The following is a 27,383-nucleotide window of genomic DNA, read 5'->3' as shown; positions in this document are numbered from 1 at the left end:
TCACCGTGAGTTCAAGGACACCCTGAGACTACTCCAGGTCAGCCTGAGTGAGACCCTACCTTGAAAAAAATGCCATATATATATATATATATATATATATATATATATATTTTTTTTTTTTTTTTGACTGAATGCATTGTATTTTACATCATGTTTGGATGTTTGGATATCAGTAGTTTATGGGGGCCAGCGGTGGAATGTGGTGGTTTGATTCAGGTGTCTCCCATAAACGTAGGTGTTCTGATTACTAGGTGCCTAGCTGATGGAGATTTGGGAATTAATACCTCCTGGAGGTAATGTAGTGTTGGGGGTGGGCTTATCGGTTTTATAGCCAGTTTCCTCTTGCCAGTGGTTGGCACACTCTCCTGTTGTTGTTGTCCATCTGATATTGGCCAGGAGGTGACGTCCATCCTCTGCTCATGCCATCATTTCCCCTGCCATCATGGAGCTTCCCCAATAGTCCATAAGACAAAATAACCCTTTTTTCCCCCACAAGCTGCTCTTGCTCATGTGATTTCTGCCAGCAATGAGAACCTGACTGCAACAGCTTGCAACTCAATTCTGCTCCACTTCCAAGCCCAGTGTATAGTATAATAGTGCATCAATGTACATTTCCTTGCTTAACTCTGCTGAAATAAAAGGTATTACCACCAGGATAATACATAAAAATGGAGAATCTATGAATGTCAACCAGAAGCAGGAAGGAATTGACTTCTGAAGCTTACTTGTGACTATACATGAGGCTTTCAAATGTTTCCTTCGATACATAGTGATACTCACGCCCATTCATTTCATAACTCTTTGGGGAACGAGTGGTATCTATCAAAAAAGAGAATAAAAGTTTTCAAAATCTTCAAAACACCTTGATTTGTTATCAAATACACTTTTGGATAAAGATTTCTAACCTAAAGAAATAAATGAAAATATAAATAAAATGCTAGAATTATAAAGAAGAATCTTGAACTGGTGATAGGAAAGTCAAAGTTCCTATCTAAATCACTCTACAGGGGCCAGGCATTGTGGCGCACCCCTTTAACTCCTCTGGGGCAGGTGCTAAAATAACCTTAGGCTGGCTTTTTCCACATTATCTAACCAGATCAGGTCCTTAGGAAGCATCACAAATTCTTTTTTTGTTTTTTATTCTTTTTCAAGGTAGGGTCTCACTCTAGCCCAGGCTCATCTGGATTCACTATGTAGTCTCAGGGTGGCCTCAAACTCATGGTGATCCTCCTACCTCTGCCTCCCGAGTGCTGAGATTAAAGGTGTGCGCCACCACATCCAGCTTGCAAAATCTTTACTGCAACAAAATCTGCAAGGGCAGCTATTTCCCAAACTATAGCCATCGGCCACTTCCTGAAGGCTGTCATCCTTGAGGTTTTTCAGATATAATTCTAACACCAGTCTTTGAATCCCCCAAAATGCTCAGTAAGGTAGTTCCCCTAAGTTCCTCCCTGCCCATACTGGAAGAAAAGTGGACATACCCACACTCACATGCTCTTCCCACTGCACTATGAGGTCATCCCATACAGGGCTTTCTCCAATAAAACCTCCCTGACACCCCCAAACACACACTAGTCTCCTCAAGCCTTTCACACCCTTATGTATATGAGGAGCTCTGCTGTTTTCTATATTCTCTTTTTGTTCTCAAATTTTCCACCTTAGTGCTTCAGTCAAAACTGCAACTCCCTTCTGCTGTTAAAACTATACACTAAATAAATATAAAAAAAAACTATACACTATTATAAATCTTCCATTGAAGCCAGGCATGGTGGCACACACCTTTAATCTCAGCACTTGGTAGGCAGCGGTAGGAGGATTGCCATGAGTTCAAGGCCACCCTGAAACTATATAGTGAATTTCAGGTCAGCCTGGACCAGAGTGAGACCCTACCTCGAAAAACAAAAAACAAAAGAAACAAAAATCTTCCATTGTCTTGAAGTCAGAAATTCTATCTCCTCGTCTCTATTTTACAATAAAATAAGTTTTCCTAGAGTGATTTTTTTGAGACAGGGTTTCTTGTGTCCCAAGCTAAGGATGACTTCCCAAATGCTGGGATTGCAGGCATGCACCACCATACTGAGTTGTATGGAGTGCCAGGAATCTAACTCAGGGCTTTGTACATGCTGGGCAGGCACTCCACCCACTGAGTCACATCCCTATAGTTGATTTTAAAAGCTTTTTAAAAAGTATATGAGGGCTGGACAGATGGCTTAGTGGTTAAGTGTTTGCCTGTGTAGCCTAAGGACCCCGGTTCGAGGCTCGATTCCCCAGGACCCACGTTAGCCAGATGCACAAGGAGGCGCACATGTCTGGAGTTTGTTTGCAGTGGCTGGAGGCCCTGGCACATCCATTCTCTCCCTCTCCCTCTCTCTCTCTCTCTCTCTCTCTCTCTCTCTCTCTCTCTCTCTCTTTCTCTCTCTCTGTCTCTCTCTCTGTGTTGCTTTCAAATAAATAAATTTTAAAAATTAAAAAACAATTTTAAGTGAAGAATGTGTGCATGCAGGTGCACATGCATGTGGAGGCCAGAGGACAACTCCAGTCCCTTTCCTCAGGAATGCCACTCAACATTTTGTTCTTTTGAGACAGCGTCTCTCATTGGCCAAGAGTTTACCAATTAGGTTAGACTGGCTGGCCAGCAAGCTCCAGGGATCTTCTATGTCTTCACCTCCCCAGTGCAGAGATTACTAGTGAATGCCACCATGTCCTGAATTTTTCCATGGGCACTGGGGTTCCCGTCAGAGTCTCATGCTTGTGAGGCAAGCACTTTGCCACTGAAATATCCCCCTACCCCTAATCCCTTTTTGAAGGACAAATGTTGGTATAAAACAATAAAATATTTTTAGAATTTCTTAAACATATACACAGTATTCTAAATGGGCAAAGTGAACATAGATAAAGGTCTGAAAGATGATGTCTTCAAAGTTGGAGATAATGATCAGCAGCAAGCCTAGGCGACGTACAGGAGCCATGAGTTAAAGGAAAAAAGAAAATATGATCTTAAAAGCCACTATGTATGTGATTATCATACTTGTAAATTTATATAAAATATCTGCAAGTGGTAAATTTTTTAGATTAAAATTAGTACCATAAGAGCAAGCACAATAGCTGATGATAAGTGCTAATGCATGTTGACATTATCACTGAACACTAGTTACCTGAAAGTCAACATATATGATTATTATGTGTTACGTGTGATTAAGATATGGTTATTATTACATATTATGTTATATGTGCTTATTAAGAAAAGGAAGAAAAGTCTCCTTTTAAAAGCCTGCCCTAAAATATTACATACCAGTAAATCAATTGTCTTTATTAAAATATAGTTAGAAATACTTAAGTCTTATAGCTTTACAGGAAGGTAGTATGGCAGAGGTAGGAGACAGTACAGTGAGGACATAAATAAAGTTTTACTAAAACATAAACTCTATGCAAGGAACACGAACGTACGTGGCACAGCACTTTGGAAGCGGCTAGGATTAAATGCAATCAGTTGTCTTCTCAGTTCATTGACCCCAACACCAGAAGGTCCTGAACAAAGAAAGAAAGACACGTGAAGAGTCATCAGATGTGAATAAGGATGGTGAAATTGTCCCTTCAGTCTTTCTACTGCAGAAACTTGAGAGCTCATGCTTTAAGGGAAATTATGTAATGTCCCTTCTTAGGAATTGAACAACCCCAGACAACTCTTTGGAATTTTCCTGATGAATTGATGATAACCCACATCGCTCCAACATTCAGAGATGAGGTAGAGAATTGCAGAAAACTGTCACCCCAGAAAACTTTAATGTTAGATGCTTTAGGACTTTTGCTGGTTTTGTTTCAGATAATCTAAGATATTACATTATATTCATCAAACGAAGTTTCTACTAAATCATAATCAGAAACCAGCCCATCTGACCATGGGTGCTGTGACATACTGAACTCAGGTGCACATTTCAGACCGGTCGACCGGTCGTGGAGTCTACATGGGCATAGAACCTGCATGGTCACATGGCGCCCACACTTAAAAGTACACTATACTTGGGTTAATGTTCTACCTGGAAATCTTTAATTTTGGACAATTGGCCTTGTATTTGCATGTTGTGATAGAACCAGGAAAAGACCTAGCTGCTCCTGGGTGTCGGGCACACTGTTCTGCTCTGCAGAGGCCCGTCCTGCTCACAGGTGAGCATACGGAGAGGATGGCAGCGAGATGTGGTTGTCTACACTTTCTACTGCCACAGGGACCAGCTTTGCAAGGATCTTGGTCATAAAACCAGGTCCCTCAAACTGATACTTGTGCTGTGCTTTATTGCCAAAGATACACTCCAGAAGATTTTTTTTTTTTTTTTTTTTTTTTGGTTTTTCAACTTAGGGTTTCACTCTAGCCCAGGATGACCTGGAATTCACTATGTCATCTCAGGGTGGCCTCAAACCCATGGTGATCCTCCTACCTCTGCCTCCCAAATGCTGGGATTAAAGGCATGTGCCACTACGCCCGGCTTCCAGAGATTTTTGATACTTTCTAAATACTACATGTTACTTAGGGACACAAACTATAAATATTTATTTTCTTAATATGGACCAATGTTGCAGTCTGGATACACCACCCATGTTTCTTGGCCAAATTCTAAACAGACAAAAGAAAAGTCAATTATAACCCTATCATACTACAACTTGTTATTCCACAAGTTCCTATTCCTCATGGTATGCTGCATGCAGTTGAAGGTGAAAGAAGAAATGAGAAGGAAGAGGAGGGGGAAAAAAGAGAGAAAAAGGATAAGGGGAAGAAGAAGGGCAGGAAGGAGAGGAGAGGAGCAAGACGAACAGGCATGGGAGAGGGAGAGAGGATAGCAAAAGGAGGAGGAAGAAGCGAAATATTAAAATGTGAGCAGGGGAAAGAGGAAGAGGAGGAGGAGGCGTGAGGGTACTCCAACAAAGTCTTACTTATAAACACACTGAGGAGGCAGGCTTGTTTAGAAAAGTAAAACTAGTTCCACGAGGATCCACGTTTAGGATGAGCCCTACATTTAGGTCTATGTCCAACATAAGATAACTAAATCCAGAGCAGTCCCTGGCCGGGACGCACCCACGAGCACTATGAGGCGATGCTTGTCCGAAGGGCATCGCTGGTACCTCACCACCTCCTCGTACGGGGCCCCCCCGGCGCTGTAGCAGGTGCAGCAGGTGCTGGTGCGCCGCCGCCCCAGGTGACACTTCCTGCGACACAGGCGCATGCTTCGGCGGAAGCCCGCTGGGGAGGGAGGAAACCAAGAGAGACACCTGGCCTGAAGTCTTAGTTAATATCGACATGCCTGTCTGCGGCTGGAAGACGAGAAAGCTTCTGAGCCCTCTGACCCTTTCACTCACTCAAGTAGCCCGCTGCCCGTTGGCAGTGTGCCAACCTTTCCTACCACTTTGCTCTTCATAGTTTTTTTTTCTTTTTTAAAAATTTTGTTTGTTTTTATTTATTTATTTGTGAGCGCCAGAGGGAGGGGGGCGGGGAGAATGGGTGCGCCAGGGCCTCCAGTCACTGCAAATGAACTCCAGATGCATGCGCCCCCTTGTGCATCTGGCTAACTGGGTCCTGGGGAATCGAGCCTCGAACCAGTGTCCTTAGGCTTCATAGGCAAGCACTTAACCACTAAGACATCTCTCCAGCCCAGTTTTTGTCTTTTTCTTTTTTAACTTATTTTATGAGGGAGAGAGAAATGGCACACTAGGGTCTCTAGCCACTGCAAACAAATTCCAGACATATGTGCCACCATATGCATTTGACTTACTTGGGTTCTGGGGAATCGAACCAGGGTCCTTAGGAAGATGGTAGGAAATAGGCCTGGAGATATTGTGGGAGCCAGATCACACCACGAAGTGCTGAGCTGGGGTCAAAGTGTGATGCAGGCTGTAGGAATGTCTCTGGTTAAGGTGCTTGTCTGTGAAACCTAAGGACCCACTTAAGCTAGATGCACAAGGTGGTAAATGCTTGTGGAGTTTGTTTGTAGTGGCTGGAGGCCATGGCATGCCCATTCTCTCTCTCTCTCTCTTTCTCTCCCCCCCCCCATTTCCTTTCTCTCTCTCATAAATAAATAAGTAAAAAAATTTTTAAAGTGTGAAAAGTCAATGGACAGTCGAGGGAAGGATGTGGCCTGATGAATGTGTTCCTGAAGGAGTCCTTGGGTATCTATGGAAAGGATGCAAACTGTAGAGAGGGAAGTGTAGCCTTGTAAAGGTCTAGGTGAGGGAGCAGCCTGGTAGGAGCCAAGGTGGAAACAGCAGAGCGGGCTTCTCATTGGCATTTTTCAGATGGATACAGTACAACAGACAGCTTAGTGGTTGCTTAGGATGGCACGATCAATGACAAAGTTGAGCCTTTTAATCATGATTTCTGAATTCTTGGATTGTTGTTTTCCCTTTTGGTGGAACCAAAGGGCTTCCTGACATTTTCAGAGCTGTTTGCAAGGTCAGTAGATAGAGCTAGAAACTATATGTGTATGTATAAATAGACACATTTATATTTGTAGCATCCTATATTGAAAACCAATGCCTAAAGTAAGAATTCTACACTTCAGTATTCAGCACACTCTTGTTTGTAGATCTCTGCTTATGCAGTGAGAAACCTGGCTCTCACTGTCTTCAATATTTTACTTATGGAGCTGGGGACATGACACTTGCTGTGTGTGCATGAGGGTCTCCCCACATAAAAAGTTGAGTGTGACCACATATGCCTGTAGCCCCAATCCTGTGGAAAGCAGAGACAGAATAATCGCTGGGGCTCACGGGTCAGCCTGCCTAGCTGAAAATGGCAGCTTGGGTTCAGTGAGAGACCCATCTCAATGAAACATATGGGAGAGCAGAAGGACACCTGGCAGTCTCTTTTGGCCTCCAGACACATGTGCACAGGGCACAGACATTTGCACACACAGGAGCATACACCACACACACCACACCACACACAGCACACTGTGTTGGTTTAAAAGTAAAATTCTGGGCTGGAGAGATGGCCTAGTGGCTAAGGTACTTGCCTGCGAAGCCTAAACCTCACGTTCGAATTTCCAGGTCCCACATAGCACAGTGACACAAAGTGCAATGTCACACATATGCACCAGTGGGTGCATGCGTCTGGAGTTCATTCGCAGTTGCTAAAGGCCCTGTTCTCTCCCTCCCTCCCTCTCTATCTCTCTCTCTCTCTCTCTCTCTCTCTCCCCCTCCCTCCCTCTCTCTCTTCCTCTCCCTCTCTGTCTCTCAAAAAATAAACGAGGAGCTGGAGTGATGACTTAGCGGCTAAGGCATTTGCCTGTGAAGCCAAAGGATCTGAGTTCAATTCCCCATGACCCACACAAGCCAAATGCACAAGATGACTCGTGTGTGGAGTTTGTTTGCAGCCACTGAAGACCCTGGCATACCCATTCTGTCTCTCTCTATCTGCCTCTCCCCCCCCCAAAGAAAATAAGTAAACAAAAATATTTAAAATAAATAAATAATTTTTTTAAAAGTTAAATGTCCACCATAATATAGTCTCATGTGTTTGAATGATTAATCCCCAGCTGGCAGTGCTGTTCTGAAGGGTTGTGAAGCCTTGAGGAGGTGGAGCTTTTCTGGAGAAAGTGTCTCACTGAGGGCAGGCTTTGAGGTTCCATAACCCACTCCTGGTAGGCATTTGCCCCCTCTGCTTCCTCCATGATGATGTGAAGATGTGAGGCCCAGCTGTCTGCTCATACTATGCTTTCCACACCATGATAAAACTTCCCCTTGGGACTTTAATCCAAAATAAACCCTTTCCTTCCATAAGCTGCTCTTGGTTGGATATTTTGTCCCAGCAATGAGAAAGTAGTTACACCACACATACTGCACACACACACACACACACACACACACACACACACACACCTTAATTATGATAACAAGAAAGAGCATCTTGGTTGAATGAGGCCAGCAATATTGACAGCTTGGCAGAAAGTATTAGAGGTCAAATGAGATGAGGAAGGCAACTTGGTCTAGGTTGTGGAGTCAGAGGACAATGATGGTAGCTCTCCTCTCCTCTGGCCCTGATTACCTGCATCAGGCAACTGTTGTCCCCAGCAAAGATGCCATCCTCACCCTGCTAAAGCTCCTATTCTCAACCTTTGTGCAGCTGGAGACTCTCTGTTCAGTTTTACCTAATGGATTTTAGGCTCATGATTCTGGAAGCAACGCATAAAAATGGCCTCCTGTGTTTTTAACTCTTCTCCAGTGATCTTCCAAATGTATCCAGGCTTGAGAGCCAATGTTCTAGCTTCTAGACTGTAGCTTGGTGTCTCTTCCCTGTCTTTGTGAAGCTTCAGAAGGCTCTGCCTAGGTGACAGATCACAGAAGTGTGGCCATAAACGCTGACTTTAGTAGGGAATTGATTTTTTTTAGAGTGAGATACACAGGTTATAGACCAGCCTAGAAGAAAAGGAACAAATATATGTTTGACAGCTAATTAAAAGATACTCAGTGAAATTAGACAAATAGCAATGAGTAATCAATAGATCAGATTATTAAGAAGAAAAAGCAAACAGAGGGAAACCAGATGAAGCAAGTTTGGATAGTATGAATGCTAATTTAAAGTTATAGAAAGGGCTGAAGAGATTGCTCAGTGGTTAAGGCACTTGCCTGCAAGTGCCTAAGGACCCAAGTTCAACTGCCCAGTACCCATGTAAAGCCAGATGCACAAGGAGGTACAAGCATCTGGGGTTTGTTTGCAGTGGCTAAAGGCCCTGGCGTGCCCATTCTCTCAAATAAATAAATAAAATATATTTTTTAAAAGTTACAAAGGGGCTGGAGGGAAGACTTAGTGGTAAAGGTGCTTGCTTTCAAAACCAAAGAGCCCAGGCTCGATTCCCCAGGACCCATGTAAGCCAGATGCACAACTCCAGGTGCATCTGGAGTTCATGTGCAGTGGCTGGAGGCCATAGCGCACTCATTCTGCCTGTTTCTCTCTCTCTCTCTCTCAAATAAATAAATTAATTAATTAATGATAATAAAGTTACAAAGATCCACCTGTTATTAATCATCACCTACCGATAAAGAACTTCTGCCCTTGGCCAACATATTCCTCCTTGTCTGGAACACAGAAAACAGTAGAATCAGAACATAAGCGGACAAAGAGGTGCTCACTAAGAACAAATGCATGAAATCATCGTTGGGTTCGCAGTGACACATTCAGGGGACGTCAACATTCAGCACAGTTGGCCTCATCCTTGAGAATCGTTTTAAGGCTGTCCTCAGCACTTTCCCCCATCATTCTGACACGAACGACTATAGAGTCATTCTTTAGAACTTTAATGTTGCAAAGGATGTATTCTGTCTCATGTGACTAACAACAGAAAGAGATTTCAGGCTTGGTTAAAATTACAAGAAGCTGGGCATGGTGCCACCTCCTTATAATCCCAATACTCAGAGGCTAAGGCAGGAGATCAATTTTGAGGCCAGCCTGAGCCACATAGTGACACCTTGTTTCAAAAAAAAAATCATAAGAAGATACTGAGTCATAGTAAAAACATGTTTTTAAAAAAACAGATATAAATTTTAAACATATTCCCAAAACACTTATTTTTAAAAAATGTGTGTGTGTGGGGGGGTGTATGCACATGCATGTGCCCTAGTGGGTCCGCATACACTTGCCTGCAGTGGCTGGCTTGGAACATTGGGTGTCTGTCAGTCTTCTGCCTGATCTTGCTTTGAGCCAGAGTCTCTCTTTACTGTTTCCCAAGCTTATAGAGCTCCAGGCTCTCCTGCAGGACTGGGGTTACAGGTGTGCGTGACCACACTAAGTTCTGATGTAAGATCTGGAAATTTGAACTCAGTCTGGCCACAGGCCTTCTCCGGCCCCCTCAGCCCCTTATCCTTGTACCTGGCCAACTAAGCCATCTCTCCAAGACAGAAAACTTATTTTTAAAATGAATGATGAGGTTTATATTAGAGAGAATAAGTATCCAAAAGAGAATGAAGAAAGGAGAGATATGGAATTCTCCAGGAAAGGGCACATGCGCACACACACTGATGGCAAAACATGACAGCCCAGACACTTTACCTTCTTCAAGTGGGGCTAGAAAAGGCTAAGGTTATATGTATATGCATGTATGTATATAAAACAAACTGCATCTGGCTTTCACTTGCAGATGGAGTGTTCTTGTCAATCCTATAGTTAATGTATGTGCTATTTATAGATTTTTATTTTCTCCCTTAAACAACGTTCATCTGTATGAAATGAGAATCTTTACTAAGTACAGTTAGGCAGTCGTTTTTTACACTACCTGGGACCCTGTGAAGAAAACTGTGTCCAGCACTTGTAGCACCTAGAACTAGTTCAGACTTGTATTTCTGTTTCCAAACAATTATTAAAAGGTGTCATTTTCAAATTAATTTGAACTTGTCTTTTGTTATTTATACAACTCTGTTCTGATCATTGATAAAATATCTACAGAGAATTTGTTTATAGGATGAAATGATATGTGTTGTCTTTTCTTACCCTTACTTTATGTGTGTGTGTGTGTGTGCATGTGTGTGTGCGCGCACGCATGTAGATGTTAGAGGACAACCTTGGGCGTTGTTCCTCAAGTGTTACCCACCTTTAAAAAAAAAAATTAGGGCTGGAGGGATGGCTTAGCAGTTAAGGTGCTTGCCTGCAAAGCCAGAGGACCCAGGTTCAATTCCCCAGGACCCATGTTAAGCAGATGCACAAGGGGGTGCAAGCATCTGAAGTTCGTTTGCAGTGGGTGGAAGCCCTGGTGCACCCATTCTCTCTCTTGCTCTCTCTCTGACTCTAATAAATAAATAAAAATAAAATAAATTTTAAAATATTTTTTAAAAAGCTTTTTAGCCAGGTGTGGTGGGGCACACCTTTAATCCCAGAACTCGGGAGGCAGAGGTAGGAGGATTGTTGTGAGTTTGAGACCACTGTGAGATTACGTAGTAAATTCTAGGTCAGCCTGAACCAGAGTGAGACCCTACCTCAAACGAATCAAAACAAAAAACATTTTCATTGGCAATTTTCTTTTCTTTATTTTTTTGTTTATTTTTATTTATTTATTTGAAAGTAACAGACAGAGAGAGAAAGAAGCAGAGAGAGAATGGACACGCCAGGGCCTCCAGCCACTGCAAACAAACTCCAGATCGTGCGCCACCTTGTGCATCTGGCTTATGTGGGCACTGGGGAATTGAGCCTCGAACCCAATCCTTAGACTTCACAGGCAAGCGCTTAACTGCTAAGCCATCTCTCCAGCCCTTTATTGACATTTTTTATACATACACATAATGTATTTTGATAATAATCCCCTCCCATTACTTGCTTTTGTCCCCCCAGTTCCCTTTCCACTGAACCTCTTCTTTTCCAATTTGTCCTCCTTCTATTCTGATATCATTTTTTTGCTCTCTTCCATCACCCATGACAAGATGGTGATGGGCCCAGTATTATGCAAGTAATGACAGGTGCTGTGAGGTCATGAATGCAACCACCACTCTGCATCTAGAAGCAAAGCACTCCTCCCCATCCTTTGGTTCTTACCATCTTTCTGCTACCTCTTCTGCAAAAGGCCATCCACCTTTTTGGAAATAGGGTCTCTTACTGGCCTGGACCTCTCCAAGTAGGCTAGACTGGGTGGTCAGTGAGCTCCAGCAGTCACCTGTCTTTGCTGCTCCAGCATTGAGATTGCAAGCACATGCCACCAAGCCTGACATTTTCTTTTTGTACATGGGTTCTGGGGTTAGGATGCAAGGTTCTCATGCTTACAAGGCACCATCTCTACTGATTGAGCTATCTGCACAGCCTCTTACCCTATGCTTAAGCATACTTTTTTACCATTATTTTTAGACAGGATCTCATATAGGCTGACCTATGATTCTCTATGTAGCTGAGGATGCTCTTGGGCTTCTGATATTCTTTCCCCTATCTCCCAAGTGCTGGAATTACAGGAATTTGGCACCACCCCACCTTAAGCATGCATTTTAAAACACAAAGAAAACACCAAAATTAGCTCTATCTTCTTGTAAGTAAGTGAACATATGTTAGTAAGTTTACAAGGAAATGTTCACTAAGGTTTAGGTTCATAAAGCATAATTACTTTCATTGTTCATTTAAGATGTTTTCTATATTGAGTCACTGATATGATTTATATTTGTTGTCTCTTCATCTTAAAAGTTATCCTATTAAGTGTTTACTTTGTGGCACCAAAAGGCCTTAAACATAGCTCTAAGTGGCATCTCCAGGAAATAAAAATGAATAATTACCTTCTGCAAGTTCCTCTGGATGTTTGAGCAGGTATAGAAAGAGACATGAAAAAAAATGAAGCCTTTGAGAAGATCAAGTTAGTCATGAAATAAAGGTACATGGTATAAGGTATCATGTTGCATAAGGCCAGGCAAAGCTAATGACCAATACACAATTGGAGTCTCAGAAACTCATTTGACCTGACTCTACTGCTGGGAAACCAGTAATTTTTTTTTGTAAGCTGACTTTCAAGAATAATAGGTGGGAGCTGGAGAGATGGCTTAGTGGTTAAGGCACTTGTTTGCAAAGCCAAAGGACCCAGGTTCAATTCCCCAAGACCCACAGAAGCCAGATGCACAAGGTGGCCCACGTATCTGGTGTTTATTTGCAATGGCTGGATGCCTTTGCATGCCTATTCTCTCTCTTGCTTTCTACCTGCCTCTTTCCCTCTCTCTATTCCTCTAATAAATAAATAAAAATAAAATATTTGGGGCTGGAGAGATGGCTTAGTGGTTAAGGCATTTGCCTGCAAAGTCAAAGGACCTTGGTTTGATTCTCCAGGACCCACATAAGCCAGATGCACAAGGGGGCACATGCATCTGGAGTTTGTTTGCTATGGCTGGAGGCCCTGTTGTGCCCATTCTCTCCCTCTCTGTTTCTCTCTATCTGCCTCTTTCTCTCTATAAAATAAATAAATAAAACATATTTTTTAAAAAGAATTAATAGGTGTTGTTTACTCTTTAAGATGACTAGTTGATGCAAAGTGAAACTTGAAAGCAATTATAGGAAGGCAGTGGATTTGAGCTTTCTCTTTCCTCTCCCACAGGCCATATTAATGCAGCCTTGAGAAGGAGAGGGAGTGGCAACAAGGGCATTGGACAAGTGGAACAGATGCTAGAGCAGGCTTGCTTGCACATCTCGTTCCTTGGCCCTTGCTGGATCTTATACACATATCCATCACTAGCTGACTGGTTCTTTCGAAGACAGGGGCTCTGAACACAGGACAACCTGGGCTTTTTTTTTTTTTTTTTTTTTATCTAGACAACTTGAAATGGCCATATGTTCGGTTGTTGTTTTTAGAAAATGGCTTTCCTAGCCAAATAGACTACACCACAATCTCTTGGAGAAACTTAAGGAGGTTGCATTTCACTTCACTCAGAGCAGAGGCAGAAACTGAAGAACTTAGCTGCTCAGTAAGTGGTATGAGTAACATGAGAAAGTATGATGAATGATGGCCAAGGGCTGTCTGCTTTGAAAATATGCCAGGCGGGTGCTAATTGTTCCTTAATTGAGCTCCTAAGAGAGCCAAATTCAGAATTTGCCTAAGAGCTGTCACTCTTGCAACTGGGAGGCCTCCAGCAGACAGGGGCAGCTGCCTGCTTTCTTTCCTGAGCAGAGCTGGTGAGAGAGCCAGCTGCTGTCAAGATCTCATAATCATGACATCAGCTAACACTTGTAGTCTTACTGTGTGCTAGGTTCTGTCCTAAACACCTTCCTTGTATAAATTATTGCTTATTTTAAACATTTGAGATCTGAAGGACAGAGAGGTTAAGTGCCACAGAGCCCACAGATAGTCAGAGACCCAGATTCACACTTGGACTACTCCATGGCCTTACCCACTCCACAACACTACCTCTCCTTTCACAGACTCTACCTATGTCCCTGAGCCTCAGGCAAAGCTTGAAAGTGTAGAAGGTTTTTCAACAAAATGATGAACTGAACAGGTCAAGGAAAGATGAACATAATCTAGAAGAATTTTTAAAAAAATAAAGCCAACCATAAATGCTGAGCAAAGCATAGGTAATTAAGTCACCCCTAACAGGACAACCATCTCATGGAAAATAGAAATTCAGACACAACATACATGGTAAATGATTTAAGTAGCTCCTTACTCATTTGTCTTAATACCACCCTTTTATGACTAATAGTTACAGAAATAAGTCCTTGGGCATGACTTTTCTAGAAGACATAAAAAACTACTAGATACATGTATCTACTTACCATGAAAAGGCACAGATTTAAAAGAAGTGAGAAAACCATAAAATATCCCTTATAGGAAGTACAGAAGACAGAGCAAAGCAGCAGGCAGACACTAGAATTAAAAGTCTTCTGCAGCAGACACTGAGAAAGCGAGCTGTCGCGGGGCTGGAAGCCGCCTCCCTGTTGACTAGCTACCATGATGCTGGCAAGAGCTGTGCAGCCTGCTGGGGGAGAAAAGTCATCAATGGTCCTAACCCACAATGCACCCTACAAGCTTTACAGGTGGCCAGCCAGGCCAAATGCACCAACTGGTTCCATTGTGGCATGTCTGTTATGGGGGAAAATAAGTGCTTTCTGATTAGGTTTGAGGCCTGCCTCACAGAAGGGATTTAATCCCTGCTTAGTACTAAAAACCTAATGAAAAGTCTATGGCTTGGGAGGTCATAAGCCCTAAGGGAAAAACTACTACTGTTGTTTGACTAAATTGATATATCACACTCACAAAGCTGCCCTCTAAATATTAATGTTTATGCCTATATATTAATGCTACTCTCATTGTTTGGTTAGAGAAGCTCCTCTTTTCAGATGGCAATGACCACTGAGGAGACTCAACACTTACTAAAACGCTGAGAAGTGACAGTGGAGTGTTCAGTACTAAATCTCGCCCTCCAAGGCTCACGAAGAGGTGTGCAGAAAGAATGTAAGGGCCAAAGGAAGGGGAAGAGTGCTTTGCAGTGCTGACTTCCAGACACAAAGTGCCCATGGCACTCATGACCTCACTGTAGCTGTTGCTACCTACACAAGACCTGCTTAATAGAAGGGGGAAAATGACACCAAAACAGAAGAAAGACCAGTTTGATAAAAGGGATTCCAGGGCTGGAGAGATGGCTTAGCAATTAAGTGCTTGCCTGTGAAGCCTAAGGACCCCGGTTCGAGGCTCGATTCCCCAGGACCCACATTAGCCAGATGCACAAGGAGGCGCACGCGTCTGGAGTGCCTTTGCAGTGGCTGGAGGCCCTGGTGCGCCCATTCTCTCTCTGCCTCTTTCTCCCTCTGTCTGTCGCTCTCAAATAAATAAATAAAAACAAACAACTTTTTTTTAAAGTTTTTTAAAAAGGGATTCAGTACAGGGGGGATTCAGGTAGGGGGAAAGTGAGAGTGGTGAGAGGGATTTATGATCATGGTATATTGTCTGTATGCATAGAGGCTGTCAACAAGGTTTTTTAAAGTCTTCTGTTAATTAATAACAGACCATCTTACTTGTAAATGATAAGACCACATGCCTTAATTGGAACAGACATAATATGCCACAGAATAATTGCTATAATAATTGTCTAACTAAATGGAGACAATGAGAAATCAAGTTCTTAATGTAACATGCCCCAACAGGTTGCCTGTTTTTTTAGCAAAACACCTGAGTTACTAGTGATATCAACACCATTTTGAGAAATAGACACTTGATACTTACCAAAAACAATGTATTAATTAAAGCAAAAGGTAATTCAGTATAAATACTGAACTTCACATTTTCTTTACTACCCTTATGGAACAGACAGAAAGTGAGACATAAAATCTTCAGCTCCTGCAAGGCAATGCCTTTATTCTCAGTGTCACCTGAGTAACTGCCTTCTAAACTATTGAGCATCTAAACCACACCTTATAGCTTGTAAGAACTTACCAGAGTCACCTGTTAAAGAGCCAGCCTTTTACATTTGCAAGTGGTTTTGCCCAGTAGGAAAATATGTGGGCCCAGAGACAACCTGCCATTGTTCAGGACACATGTACTTCAGGACACTGGCGCAAACACTTGTGCTGTCCCATACATCTCAGAATACTGGTGTTCCTGATCCTACCAGCTTAACGGCTGATAGTGTTCCCAGTCTACGTGACAACTAAACTGCCACATCAAGCTTCAAAATGCTTCCTTGGGGACAGTGCTGCCCATAAGAAAAGCAGCTGCTTATGTGAAATGTATAGTATCTCATAACTAAAATATTTAAATTCACTTTTTTGTTTATTATTTTTATTTTATTTATTTGAGGTGACAGACAGAGAGAAAAAGAGGGAGGGAGGGAGGAAGGGAGAGAGAGAGACAGAGAGAGAGAGAGAGAGGGAGAGAGAATGGGTGCGCCAGGGACTCCAGCCATTGCAAACAAACTCCAGATGCATACATCCCCTTGTGCATCTGGCTTACATGAGTCCTGAGGAATTGAGCCTTGAACCAGGGTCCTTGTGCTTCATAGGCAAGTACTTAACCATTAAGCCATCACCCCAGACCTAAAGTACTTATTTTTAAATACACTTTATTATGCATACTTGAGGGTTGCACATGATGTTTTAGGATGCACAATGATAGTAAAATGGCTACTGTAGTGAAACAAATGAACCTGTCATCTTATATAGTTATTTTTAACTATTATTTTTACTCTACCATTTAAACAGTTACTGCATCTAATCTAAGTATGTTACGTTATACCAAAATATAGAATTTAAAAACTAGTACTAAATACTCACGATTTTACTTACCAGATTCAAAAGTTTCTTCATCTACCATTTTCCGTTGAAGTGAAAAGCAAAAATGTCATCATTACATTAATATTCCCACCGTGTCCACATGTTAGCAGTCTAATTGTCTGGTCTGTGCTTCTGCCCATACACTACCTTTAAAATGTTTTCCCCAGGCCAAACTAAAGTCAGTGCTGTCTCTTTGGCATATGTATGCCTTAAATGGGATGCATGCGATGGACAGGCTATGATGACCATCAGGGATAACAGGAGGAGCTTAAAATATGTAAATAAGATTCCAGAGAGCAGAAAATAACTGAAAGTGGATAGGGCATGCTGTTGCTGCTACCTTGCTCATGGATGTGGGAGGATGTACTCTGCCTACACTGAGCAACGGGAGGGTGACAAGGAGAGTGAGTCCATGAATGGCCAGCTTGAGTAGCTTTATTTAGGTGGCCAATAAAAGTATGAAGCAAATCAACTCCCTCGCTGGCTAAAATAATTCTTGTCATCATCTAAAAAGGAGATTGAGGATTAAGGAACTAGAGTTTGCATGGAAAACGATTTGAAATATGTCATGGTATGACTCGCGCAGGCACCTTTGGATCAGGCATTGCTGCACTGAAAGTGTATTCACTCATATGAATGACTTATTCATAAAGTTACTCATTGCAATTGCTTATAATAGAAAACCACTGAACATAACTCACATGTACACAACAAACACATGGTTGTATACAAGGAACTGTTATGCCCTGGTGTGGTGGTGCCCGCCTTTAATCCCAGCACTCGGGAGGCAGAGGTAGGAGGATCACCGGGAACTTGAGGCCACCCTGAGACTACATAGTGAATTCTAGGTCAGCCCGGGCTAGAGCAAGAACCTACCTTGAGAAAGAAGAAAGAAAGAGAGAGAGAGAGAAGGAAAGAAAGAAGATAAAAAGGGATGGAAGGAAGGGAGGGATGGAAGGAAAGAAGGGCGGGGGAGGGAGGAAGAAAAATACACAATGAGCAGACCAGGTATGCACAGCATACCATCAAGGAGTTCTATGTGTTTGCGTTTGAGGAAAAGGTGGTGGTGAAAGGGTGAGGAGAATATGCAGCATCGTTTTTTGTTTGAAAGAGTATGTCTGGAAGGATACTGAAGAAAACTAACATTTGTTGGGTCTAAAAAGAGAAAATGGGGCTGGAGAGATGGCTTAGCGGTTAAGCGCTCGCCTGTGAAGCCTATGGACCCCGGTTTGAGGCTCGGTTCCCCAGGTCCCACGTTAGCCAGATGCACAAGGGGGCGCACGTGTCTGGAGTTCGTTGGCAGAGGCTGGAAGTCCTGGCGCGCCCATTCTCTCTCTCTCCCTCTATCTGTCTTTCTCTCTGTGCCTGTTGTTCTCAAATAAATAAATAAATAATGAACAAAAAAAAATTGTTTCTTAAGTGGCTGACTTAAGTTCAAAAAAAAAAAACCTCTTAAAAAGAGAAAATGATAGGGAAACATGGAAAGAGGAACTTCTTATTCCAGATGCTTTTGTAGCCTTTCAATCTTTACCTATGTGAATGCATTGCTTAATAAATTTTTAATTTAAGTTGCAGGGAAGTAATAAACAGCATTGTAGAGTTAAGAATAGAATGTGGGCTGGGGAGATAGCTCAGTGGTTAAAGCAGCTTGCTTGCAAAGCTTGTTGACCTGGGTTTGATTCCCCAATACCCATGTAAAGGCAGATGCACAATGTGCCACATATGTCTGGAGTCTACGTAAAGTGTCAGGAATCCCTGGTGTGCCCATACACACACACTCTTCCTCTCTCTCTCAAGTTCTCAAGCTCTCAAGCTCTCTTTCCCTCTCTCTCTCTTAAATAAACAGAATATTTTTAAAACACAGAATATACACTTGGTAAAATAGACATGGCATCAACATTATTCTGAAACTGATCTAAGAAATGTTTGTGAATCTTTCAACCAGTTATTTCATTTCTAAAACTAGAATAGATCATAAAGCCACAACAAATTCACCTATCAGAACTTGAGGTGGTGGCTATAATCCCAGCGCTTGACAGGCTACGATACAAGGACTTCTGAGAGATACAGGTCAGCCTGGACTTCATAGTGAGTTCCGGGCCGGTCTAGGTTATAGAGTAACACTCTTTGTCAAATAAATAAATAACCAGAAATAAAAACAAAATTCACCTGTCAGACGGATGTCTTTCCAACTAGTTTCCTAACACAAGCCCCAGTGGTTCTTGAGTCAATCTTAATACCACCACTAAATTTAAAAATTATTTTTAAATACAAAAATAAAAAAGAAAAATATATACAGAAATCTACAAGGGTATCACATATTTCTCAAAATTTTGGAACCCCCTACTATCTACCAATGCTATAATCTTCCTGAAGACACTTATCAAACAATAACATAAAAATTGCTTGGAAGGCTGAAGGGATGGCTTAGCAGTTAGGGTGTTTGCTTGCAAAGCCAAAGGACCCAGGTTCGATTCCCCAGGACCTACATTAGCCAGATGCACAAGGGGGCGCATGCATCTGGAGTTCGTTTGCAGTGCCTGGAGGCCCTGGCGCACTCATCCCCTCACTCTCTCTTCCTCTGTTCCTCTTTCTCTGTCAAATAAATATATAAATAAAAATTAAAATATTTTAAAAAATTGCTTTGGGGGCTGGAGAGAAGGCTCAGCAGTTAAGGCATTTGCCTGTGAAGCCTAAGAACCTAGGTTCAATCCCCCAGTACCCACATAAGCCATATGCAAAAGGTAGTGCATTTGTTTAGAATTTGTTTGCAACAACTATGCCCATTCTCTCTATCTACCTCTCCCTCTCTCTAATAAATAAATAAAATAAAAATATTTTTAAAAGAAAAAATACCTTTTAAATACTTGGTATCATACTATTTTATGCTATACCACAAAATGCATGGACATTTCTGAGTGTCCCATCATCTGAAACACTTGTCAGTACTGTTATTATTTTTCCTTCCTTCCTTCCTTCCTTCCTTCCTTCCTTCCTTCCTTCCTTCCTTCCTTCCTTCCTTTCTTTCTTTCCTTCTTTCTTTCATTTTGTTTTCTGAGGTAGTGTCTCACTCTAGCTCAGACTGACCTGGAATTCACTATGTAGTCTCAAGGTGGCCTAGAACTCATGGCGATCCTCCTATCTCTCTGCCTCCCGAGTGCTGGGATTAAAGGTGGGTGCCACCACGCCCAGCCAGTACTGTTAATTTCTAAGAAGCTGCTCTCTTAACCACTTTCTTGAAGGTTAGTGGGAACATAAAGACATTCCTACAGTAAAAGCACACAGCTGGGGTCACTTTACACTTTGGAGGAACTGTGGCCCCTTGGCACCTCAGCTTCAGGTCACCTGTGACTGAGGTGTTTCGTGTCTCTCCCAGAGGTCATCAGTCAAGAAGAAATGTTACCTGCTTCCACACATTTCTCGTCGATCTTCATGTCATCCTCTGTAAAAGAGCACAGAAGGGGGAACTAGAACTGAAGCTGTGTCTGCACTGAAAATACAGTTCCCTCTGCAGCTATGTCAATAAAACTCAGAGTCCTGTACACATTACTATTGGAATAGTGAGAGAAATGGATTCTACTGTCTCAGATGAAAATGTGTGTTACAGGAGGCAGAGAACATAAAATGGTTACAATTTTTTTATTTTTTATTTTTTGTTTATTTGAGAGTGACAGAGAGAGAAAGAGGCAGATAGATAGAGAATGGGTGCGCCAGGGCCTCCAGCCACTGCAAACGAACTCCAGATGCATGAACCACCTTGTGCATCTGGCTGACGTGGGTCCTGGGAAATGGAGACTCGAACTGGGGTCTTTAGGCATCACAGGCAAGCACTTAACCTCTAAGCCATCTCTCCTACCCCAAATGGTTACAATTTAAAAGGCACTGGCCAGGTGTAGTGGCACACACCTTTAATCCAAGCGCTTGGGAAACAGTGGTAGGAGGATCACTGTGAGTTGAAGGCCAGACTGAGACTACTTTTGTGAATTCCAGGTCAGCCTGTGCTAGAGCAAGATCCTACCTCAATAAATAAATAAATAGCAATGGTTCTTTCTCCAGTGCTGAAAAATTAGTTATCTCTCAGCCTTCATTCTCTATCTACAAATGGGAATAGAAATAATGCCTGCCATATAAGACAGGATTTATCGAGAATGCATGAGCTCTGACATGTGGTAGGTGTTCAGTTAATGCTAACTATTTTTTTTTAATTTTATTTATTTATTTATTTGAGAGCGACAGACACAGAGAGAAAGACAGATAGAGGGAGAGAGAGAATGGGTGTGCCAGGGCTTCCAGCCTCTGCAAACGAACTCCAGACGCGTGCGCCCCCTTGTGCATCTGGCTAACGTGGGACCTGGGGAACCGAGCCTCTAACCGGGGTCCTTAGGCTTCACAGGCAAGCGCTTAACCGCTAAGCCATCTCTCCAGCCCCTTTTTTTTTTTTTTTTAATGCTAACTATTTTTATCTGTAGCTGAGGTACAGGTAATTAGTTTAAATTAACATTCATACAAATACATAAAGGAAAAAAGAAGAAAACTATTATATATATATATATATATATATATATATATATATATATATATGTCACTATGTAACTGAGGATGACCTTGAACTATTTAAAAAAATGTTTTATTTTTATTTATTTATTTGAGACAGAGAGAGGGAGAGATAGAGATAGAGAGGGAATGGGCATGCCAGGGCCTCCAGCCACTGCAAACGAACTCCAGATGCATGTGCCACCATTGTGCATCTGGCTTATGTGGGACCTGGAGAATAGAACCTGGGTCATTAGGCTTCACAGGCAAGCACCTTAACTGCTAAGCCATCTCTCCAGCCCACTTGAAGTTTTTAAAAATTTTTATTTATTTGAGGGGGCAGGCAAAAAGAGGGAGAGAGAATGGGCAAACCAGGGCCTCCAGCTGCTGTAAACATAACTCCAGACACATGTGCCACTTTGTGCATCTGGCTTACGTGAGTCCTGGGGAATCAAACCTGGGTCTTTTGGGTTTGCAGGCAAGTGCCTTAACCACTAAGCCATCTCCCCAGCCCAACCTTGAACTTCTGATCCTCCTGCTGAGTGTTGGGATTACAGGCAAGCACCACCACCAAGGCTTCATTCATGCTAGACAAGTACTGCACAAACTGAGCTAAATCCCCACCCCAAGATTGTTAACTTTAAAGACCACTATCCTCACGGAACCCGCCACCTCACTTGAAAGGCCCAATTCTTGCCATCTCTCACACATTAGAGCAACACCTGTGTTTTTTTTCCTTTGTGCCTTAACTTACGCTATTCCCTGCAATGCTCCAAGGCACATCTCAACCATCAAGAAAAATGAATATCCTTGCTCGGAACCTCCATAACACTTTCTTCCTGTGACCCTGAGCTCTGCTCCCACACATCTACTCTACTTTGTAATATGACCTTGGGGTGTTTGCCTTATTCGCTCTCTGTCACTGCTCCTGGAAGGCAGGAATATCTTCCTAGTTTACACATACTCACTAGAGCTTAGTACACATAGTAAGTGATAAATTATTGAACTGAATCCTCCTTTGAATTTCAAAATAACTTATTTGATGGGCTGGGGAAATGACTCAGTAGGTAAAAAGGTGCTTGCTGCCCAATCATCAGATCCTGAGAGGACCTTCAAAAGGCCTGACTTCAGTCCTCAGCTCCCACATAGACAGCGGGGCCTGGTTATGCCTGTAACTCTAGTTCTGTGGGGAGCAGAAACAGGGGAATTTCTGGGGCTCACTGGCCAGGCAGTCTGACTGAAAAACACAGCAACTGTGGGTTTAAAGAAACACACAGATGAGTGATAGAGAAGGACACGCAATCTCATCCCCTGGTCTCCACCTGCACATGCATAGAGCACGCGCGTTTGTGCGACAGCACACCACACATACTACACACATGCACCACACATACCACACACATGCACCACACATACCACACACATGCACCACACATACCACACACATGCACCACACATACCACACACATGCACCACACATACCACACACATGCACCACACATACCACAAAATCATCTATCTGAATATATATTCTGAAAACATATTTTTGTAGGTACATAGTGTACATCTTGTGCCCAGCACTTCCTAAGTGCTTGACAAATGTGGTTTAATAAATGAATCCATACATGTTCCAGAGATATAAAGTACTATCTGTTTAATAAGATATGATTTTGTCAGGCAGTGGCCCAAGCCTGTAACCCCAGCACTGAGACAGAGGATTGATATTTTTAGTGTAGCCTGAACAATCTAGAAAAAAAAAGTGTCTTTAAAAAAACTTGCAAATTTTAGCCAGGCCCATGGCACACGCCTTTAATCCCAGCACTCAGGAGACAGAGGTAGGAGGATCACCATGAGTTCGAGGCCTCCCTGAGATTCCATAGTGAATTGCAGGTCAATGTGGGCTAGAGTGAGACCGTATCTTGAAAAAATAACTTGCAAATTTTGAGCTATAACATTATAAAGCCATAGTACTACCTTATTAAAACATCATTCACTAATGTTTTAAAAACAAATATGAAAAAATTTAATAAACACTTTTACTGAATTAGGGACCCAGATAAACCAGCAACATAGCTGAGATGTCCATCCCTGTCATTCAGTCCCTTAATGGTTTTCCAGATTAGCCATTTATAATACATCATGTTCGCTAGTTCCCAGGGCATAACTAAAGGATGGGTTGGGTTGGTTTGGTTTTATAGAGGTAGAGTTTCACTGTAGCCCAGGTTGACCAAGAACTTACTCGGTAGCCCCAAGCTAGCCTCAAACTCAAACTCAAACTCATGGAGAGCCTCCTACCTCAGCCTCCCAAGAGTAGCACACCAGCTCTAGGGGTTGTTTTAAAAAACTGCAATTTGGGCTGGAGAGATGGCTTAGTGGTTAAGCGCTTGCCTGTGAAGCTTAAGGACCCCGGTTCGAGGCTCAGTTCCCCAGGTCCCATGTTAGCCAGATGCACAAGGGGGCGCACGCATCTGGCGTTTGTTTGCAGAGGCTGGAAGCCCTGGCGCGCCCATTCTCTCTCTCCCTCTATCCGTCTTTCTCTCTGTGTCTGTCGCTCTCAAATAAATAAATAAATAATTTTTTAAAAACTACAATTATCTATACACATATATATAATTATAATTATCTATATATAATTATATATATATATATATATATATATATATATATAATTATCATTCCTATTCTGTAAATGGAAGTTTAAAGATGAACAATGATTCTCCAATAATGCCATAGGAGCCCTTACTCTTCTGACATGTGACTCTGGAGTCTAGGACATACATGGATCTGGGTTGACAATGTGGGAGACACTTTGGACCTGCCCCATTTGCCACCTCTCTCGGGTTATGAATTGTTCCTGTCTTTGGAGACTCAGGCCAGTGTGATAGATCAGCTTTCAAAAGCCGTTTGCCTGACGTTCTCAGGTCTCTCTGGTTTTGCAGTTGAAGTCTGAGTAGTAGCTAAAAAGTTTCCTTTACTTTATTCTTTTCCGTTCTCTGCAAACAAACATCTTCCATTCATGCTTATGCATGTGTGTGTGTGTCTATGTGTGTCTGTGTGTGGTCATGGGTTATCACCCCAATGGCTGACCATGGAGAAAGAGAATGTAATCAATGAAGGTCCCATCTAGCCTGACTCAGGATCCTTCAGACTACATTGTGTGTGTGTGTGTGTGTGTGTGTGTGTGTGTGTGTGTGTGTGTGTCGTCATGGGATATCATCCAGTTGGCTGGCCATGGAGAAAGAAAAGGTAATAAATGAAGGTCTCTAGGCTGGAGAGATGGCTTAGCAGTTAAGGCATTTGCCTGCAAGGCCAAAGGACCTTGGTTCCATTCCCCAGGTCCCACATAAGCCAGATGCACAAGGTGGTGCGTGTGTCTGGAGTTCGTTTTCAGTGGCTATAGGCCCTGGCATGCCCATTCTCTCTCTCTCTCTCTCTCTCTCTCTCTCAATCTCTCTCAATCTCTCTCTCTCTCTCTCTCTCTCTCTCCCTCTCTCTCCCTCTCTCTCAAATAAATAAATAAAAATAAAGTATAAATGAAGGTCCCATCTACCCTGACTCAGAGCCCTTCAGACTACATTGTTTGCAGCCTCTGATAACCAGTCTCACTTGTTCTGAACCTCAGTCTTTTCACACATAAGATAAGAACAGTCATAATAAAGTCCTGGGCTGGCAGCTGGCTGGGTGGTTAAGCGTACTTCCTGTGCAAGCATGAGGGCCAGAGGAGGCCTGAGAGAATGTTTGATCCTCAGAACCCACATAAGCAGCTAGCTGGGTGTGGCCACTGCGTGTGGAGCCCCAGCCCCGTCGGGAAGCACAGACCCAAGAGTCTCTGGAGCTTGAGGAAAACACAGCAAGCTCCTGAATCAGTAAGAGACTCCGGCTCAAGTAAGACCAGATGGAAGAGCAATGGAGAAGTGGAGAGGGACACCGGATGTTCCACTCACTGCACTCACTGCAGGTGAGTGAACCTTGCCACAGGCCAGCACATGGTGGGCACATACATGTTCACACACCACATACCACATCACACATACATACACATACACAGCAAAAAAAAAAAAAAATTCCTCATAGTGTTACTGTTATGAACTTAGTATAAAGCGGGTGAAACAAGAGCCCTGCTGAATTTCACGACTCTTTTGTTGAGTTCTTACCATTGCTCTGTTAGACTCCGGAGCTGTGTGTATCCATTACTCTCTCCTTGAGTTCTCTCAGTAGTAGGATAATGACATTTTTTTTTAACTCCCTCCTGAACTTCCCAGTTTATTTAGGCATCTCAGTTGTCTTACTGCTGCAGGCAAATACATGTCCAGCTTTATGTGGGTGATGGGGAAAATGAACCTGACCCAGGAAGCTTTGCAAGAAAGTGCCTTTGACCACTGAGTTATATCTCCCATCCCCTATTATTGATTTGTTTGTGTATTTGTTTTTGAAACATGTAGCCTAGTCTGGACTGGAACTTGACATCCTCCTGATTAACTTTTCACGTGCTGGAACTATAAATGTGCAGTTACGTCACTTGCCTGAGAAGCCAAAGGACCCAGGTTCAATTCCCCAGGACCCACATAAGCCAGATGCACACAGTGGTGCATGCATCTGGAGTTCATTTACAGTGGCTAAAGGCCCTGGTGCACACATTCTCTCTCTCTCTCTTTCTATCTCTCAATTTTTTTTTTCAAGGTAGGGTCTTTCTCTCTTTGTTTTAATACTGCCAGGAGTGTGGGAAGGACCTCATGAACAAACTGAACTTAGCTGAATTTTCAAAATGAGAAGAAACTTTTAGGGCTAGGGAGATGGCTCAGCAGCTAAACATGCTTTTCTACAAAGCCTGCTGGCCTGTGCTCAATTCCTCAGTACCCACATAAAGCCAAATGCACAAAATGGCACACGAGTCTGGTATTTGTTTACAGTGGCAAGAGGCTTTGCTATGCCCATTCTCTGCCTCTTCTTGCCAATAAATAAAAAAATAATATTTTAAAGAAGAAATTTCTAAGAGTTTTTGGAGGCAAGGGTATTTTTCTGAACCCCGTTTCTTACCTTCTTCCATAGAGATTGCTGGATACAAAAAAATTGAAGCACGGGAAAAAAGAGCATAGTGGTTCATGTTCTTGTTTTTCAGATAACTTACAACAAGCAAAGCGAAGTATCAACATTATTGCAACTAATATTCAAGAAATTCAATGGAGATTTAGCAAGAAAATACTAAATTATCACCCTATAGAAACTAATGCATTTGTGAGACTGGTTGCACATGAGAATCTACCTGCTGCTGGCAAATATACCACCTTTCTTCCCCCAGTAGGCTCTATTAGCATTGTGCTCTTCTTATTTCAGAATTAAGTCAACATATTTTAGGAATTCATATCAAGGAAGGAAAGGAGGTAAGAAGGAATGGGAGAGGAGGAGAGGGGGAAAACAAGAAATGTGGATGGCAATAACTGCATCTTCAGTAAATAATTTTTTACTTATCACCTGCAATTTAACACAGCCCTGGGATTTTTTAAAACTTTGATTAAATGTCATGCTCCTCTCGACTAGAAGCTTATCCATAAGACTTTGTTTCTCCAGTGCTAATAATTAAATAGAGAAAAAGGATACAAAATTACATTTATCACAGTAAGATAGGGTCTCACTGTAGCCCAGGCTGACCTGGAACTCACTCTATAGTTCCAGGCTGATTTTGAACTCACAGAGATCCTCCTACCTCTGCCTCCTGGGTGTTAGGAATTAAAGGTATGCGCCACCATGCCTGGCTACAAAAACTATTTTTATTGAGAGTTTTAACCCATGAACACACTGTAATTTGATCACATTCCTGTTCTCTTACCCTCTTTTGCCCTTTCCCTCATTCCCCTGAGCACCCTCCTCTTTCCAAGTAGTATTGTCTCATTCTGTCTTAGTCTTTGTCCTCCTCTGTTCTCTATATCAAAATGTTTCTGGGCTCAGAATTGTGCAGGTCTCATTGGGGCAATACAACACTCATGAAGTGATGGCTACACCAGTTTATGACAGGTCATCTTTGTCAGCACCCATTGTTAGGGCTGTAAGTAGCTCACAAACACTTGCCATGATGGCTCCCTTTACAATAACCACTCCCCTCCTGTCATTTGAATGACATGCGTCAAACTGGATTCATTAAGTAACAATT

General features: G+C 42.4%; 1 protein-coding gene across 1 annotated transcript in view; it reads right to left on the bottom strand.

Annotated features, from left to right (window-relative positions):
- Mpp4 (MAGUK p55 scaffold protein 4) overlaps positions 1-27,383 on the bottom strand; it is a 53,872-nt gene that overhangs the window by 4,862 nt on the left and 21,627 nt on the right. Inside the window, exons 11-18 of the mRNA XM_045148284.1 lie at positions 26,273-26,290; positions 20,106-20,144; positions 16,715-16,735; positions 12,229-12,243; positions 9,022-9,063; positions 5,069-5,233; positions 3,448-3,528; positions 726-819 (exon numbers count right to left, since the gene is read on the bottom strand). Of these exons, the coding sequence (XP_045004219.1) occupies positions 726-819; positions 3,448-3,528; positions 5,069-5,233; positions 9,022-9,063; positions 12,229-12,243; positions 16,715-16,735; positions 20,106-20,144; positions 26,273-26,290 (475 nt within the window). The remainder of the gene's footprint in view (positions 1-725; positions 820-3,447; positions 3,529-5,068; positions 5,234-9,021; positions 9,064-12,228; positions 12,244-16,714; positions 16,736-20,105; positions 20,145-26,272; positions 26,291-27,383) is intronic.

This window comes from Jaculus jaculus, chromosome 4 (genome assembly GCF_020740685.1).
Source record: "Jaculus jaculus isolate mJacJac1 chromosome 4, mJacJac1.mat.Y.cur, whole genome shotgun sequence".
Classification (NCBI taxonomy): domain Eukaryota; kingdom Metazoa; phylum Chordata; class Mammalia; order Rodentia; family Dipodidae; genus Jaculus; species Jaculus jaculus.
The sequence above is the reverse complement of the archived record's forward strand: the minus strand, read 5'-3'. Positions and strand labels throughout refer to the sequence as shown.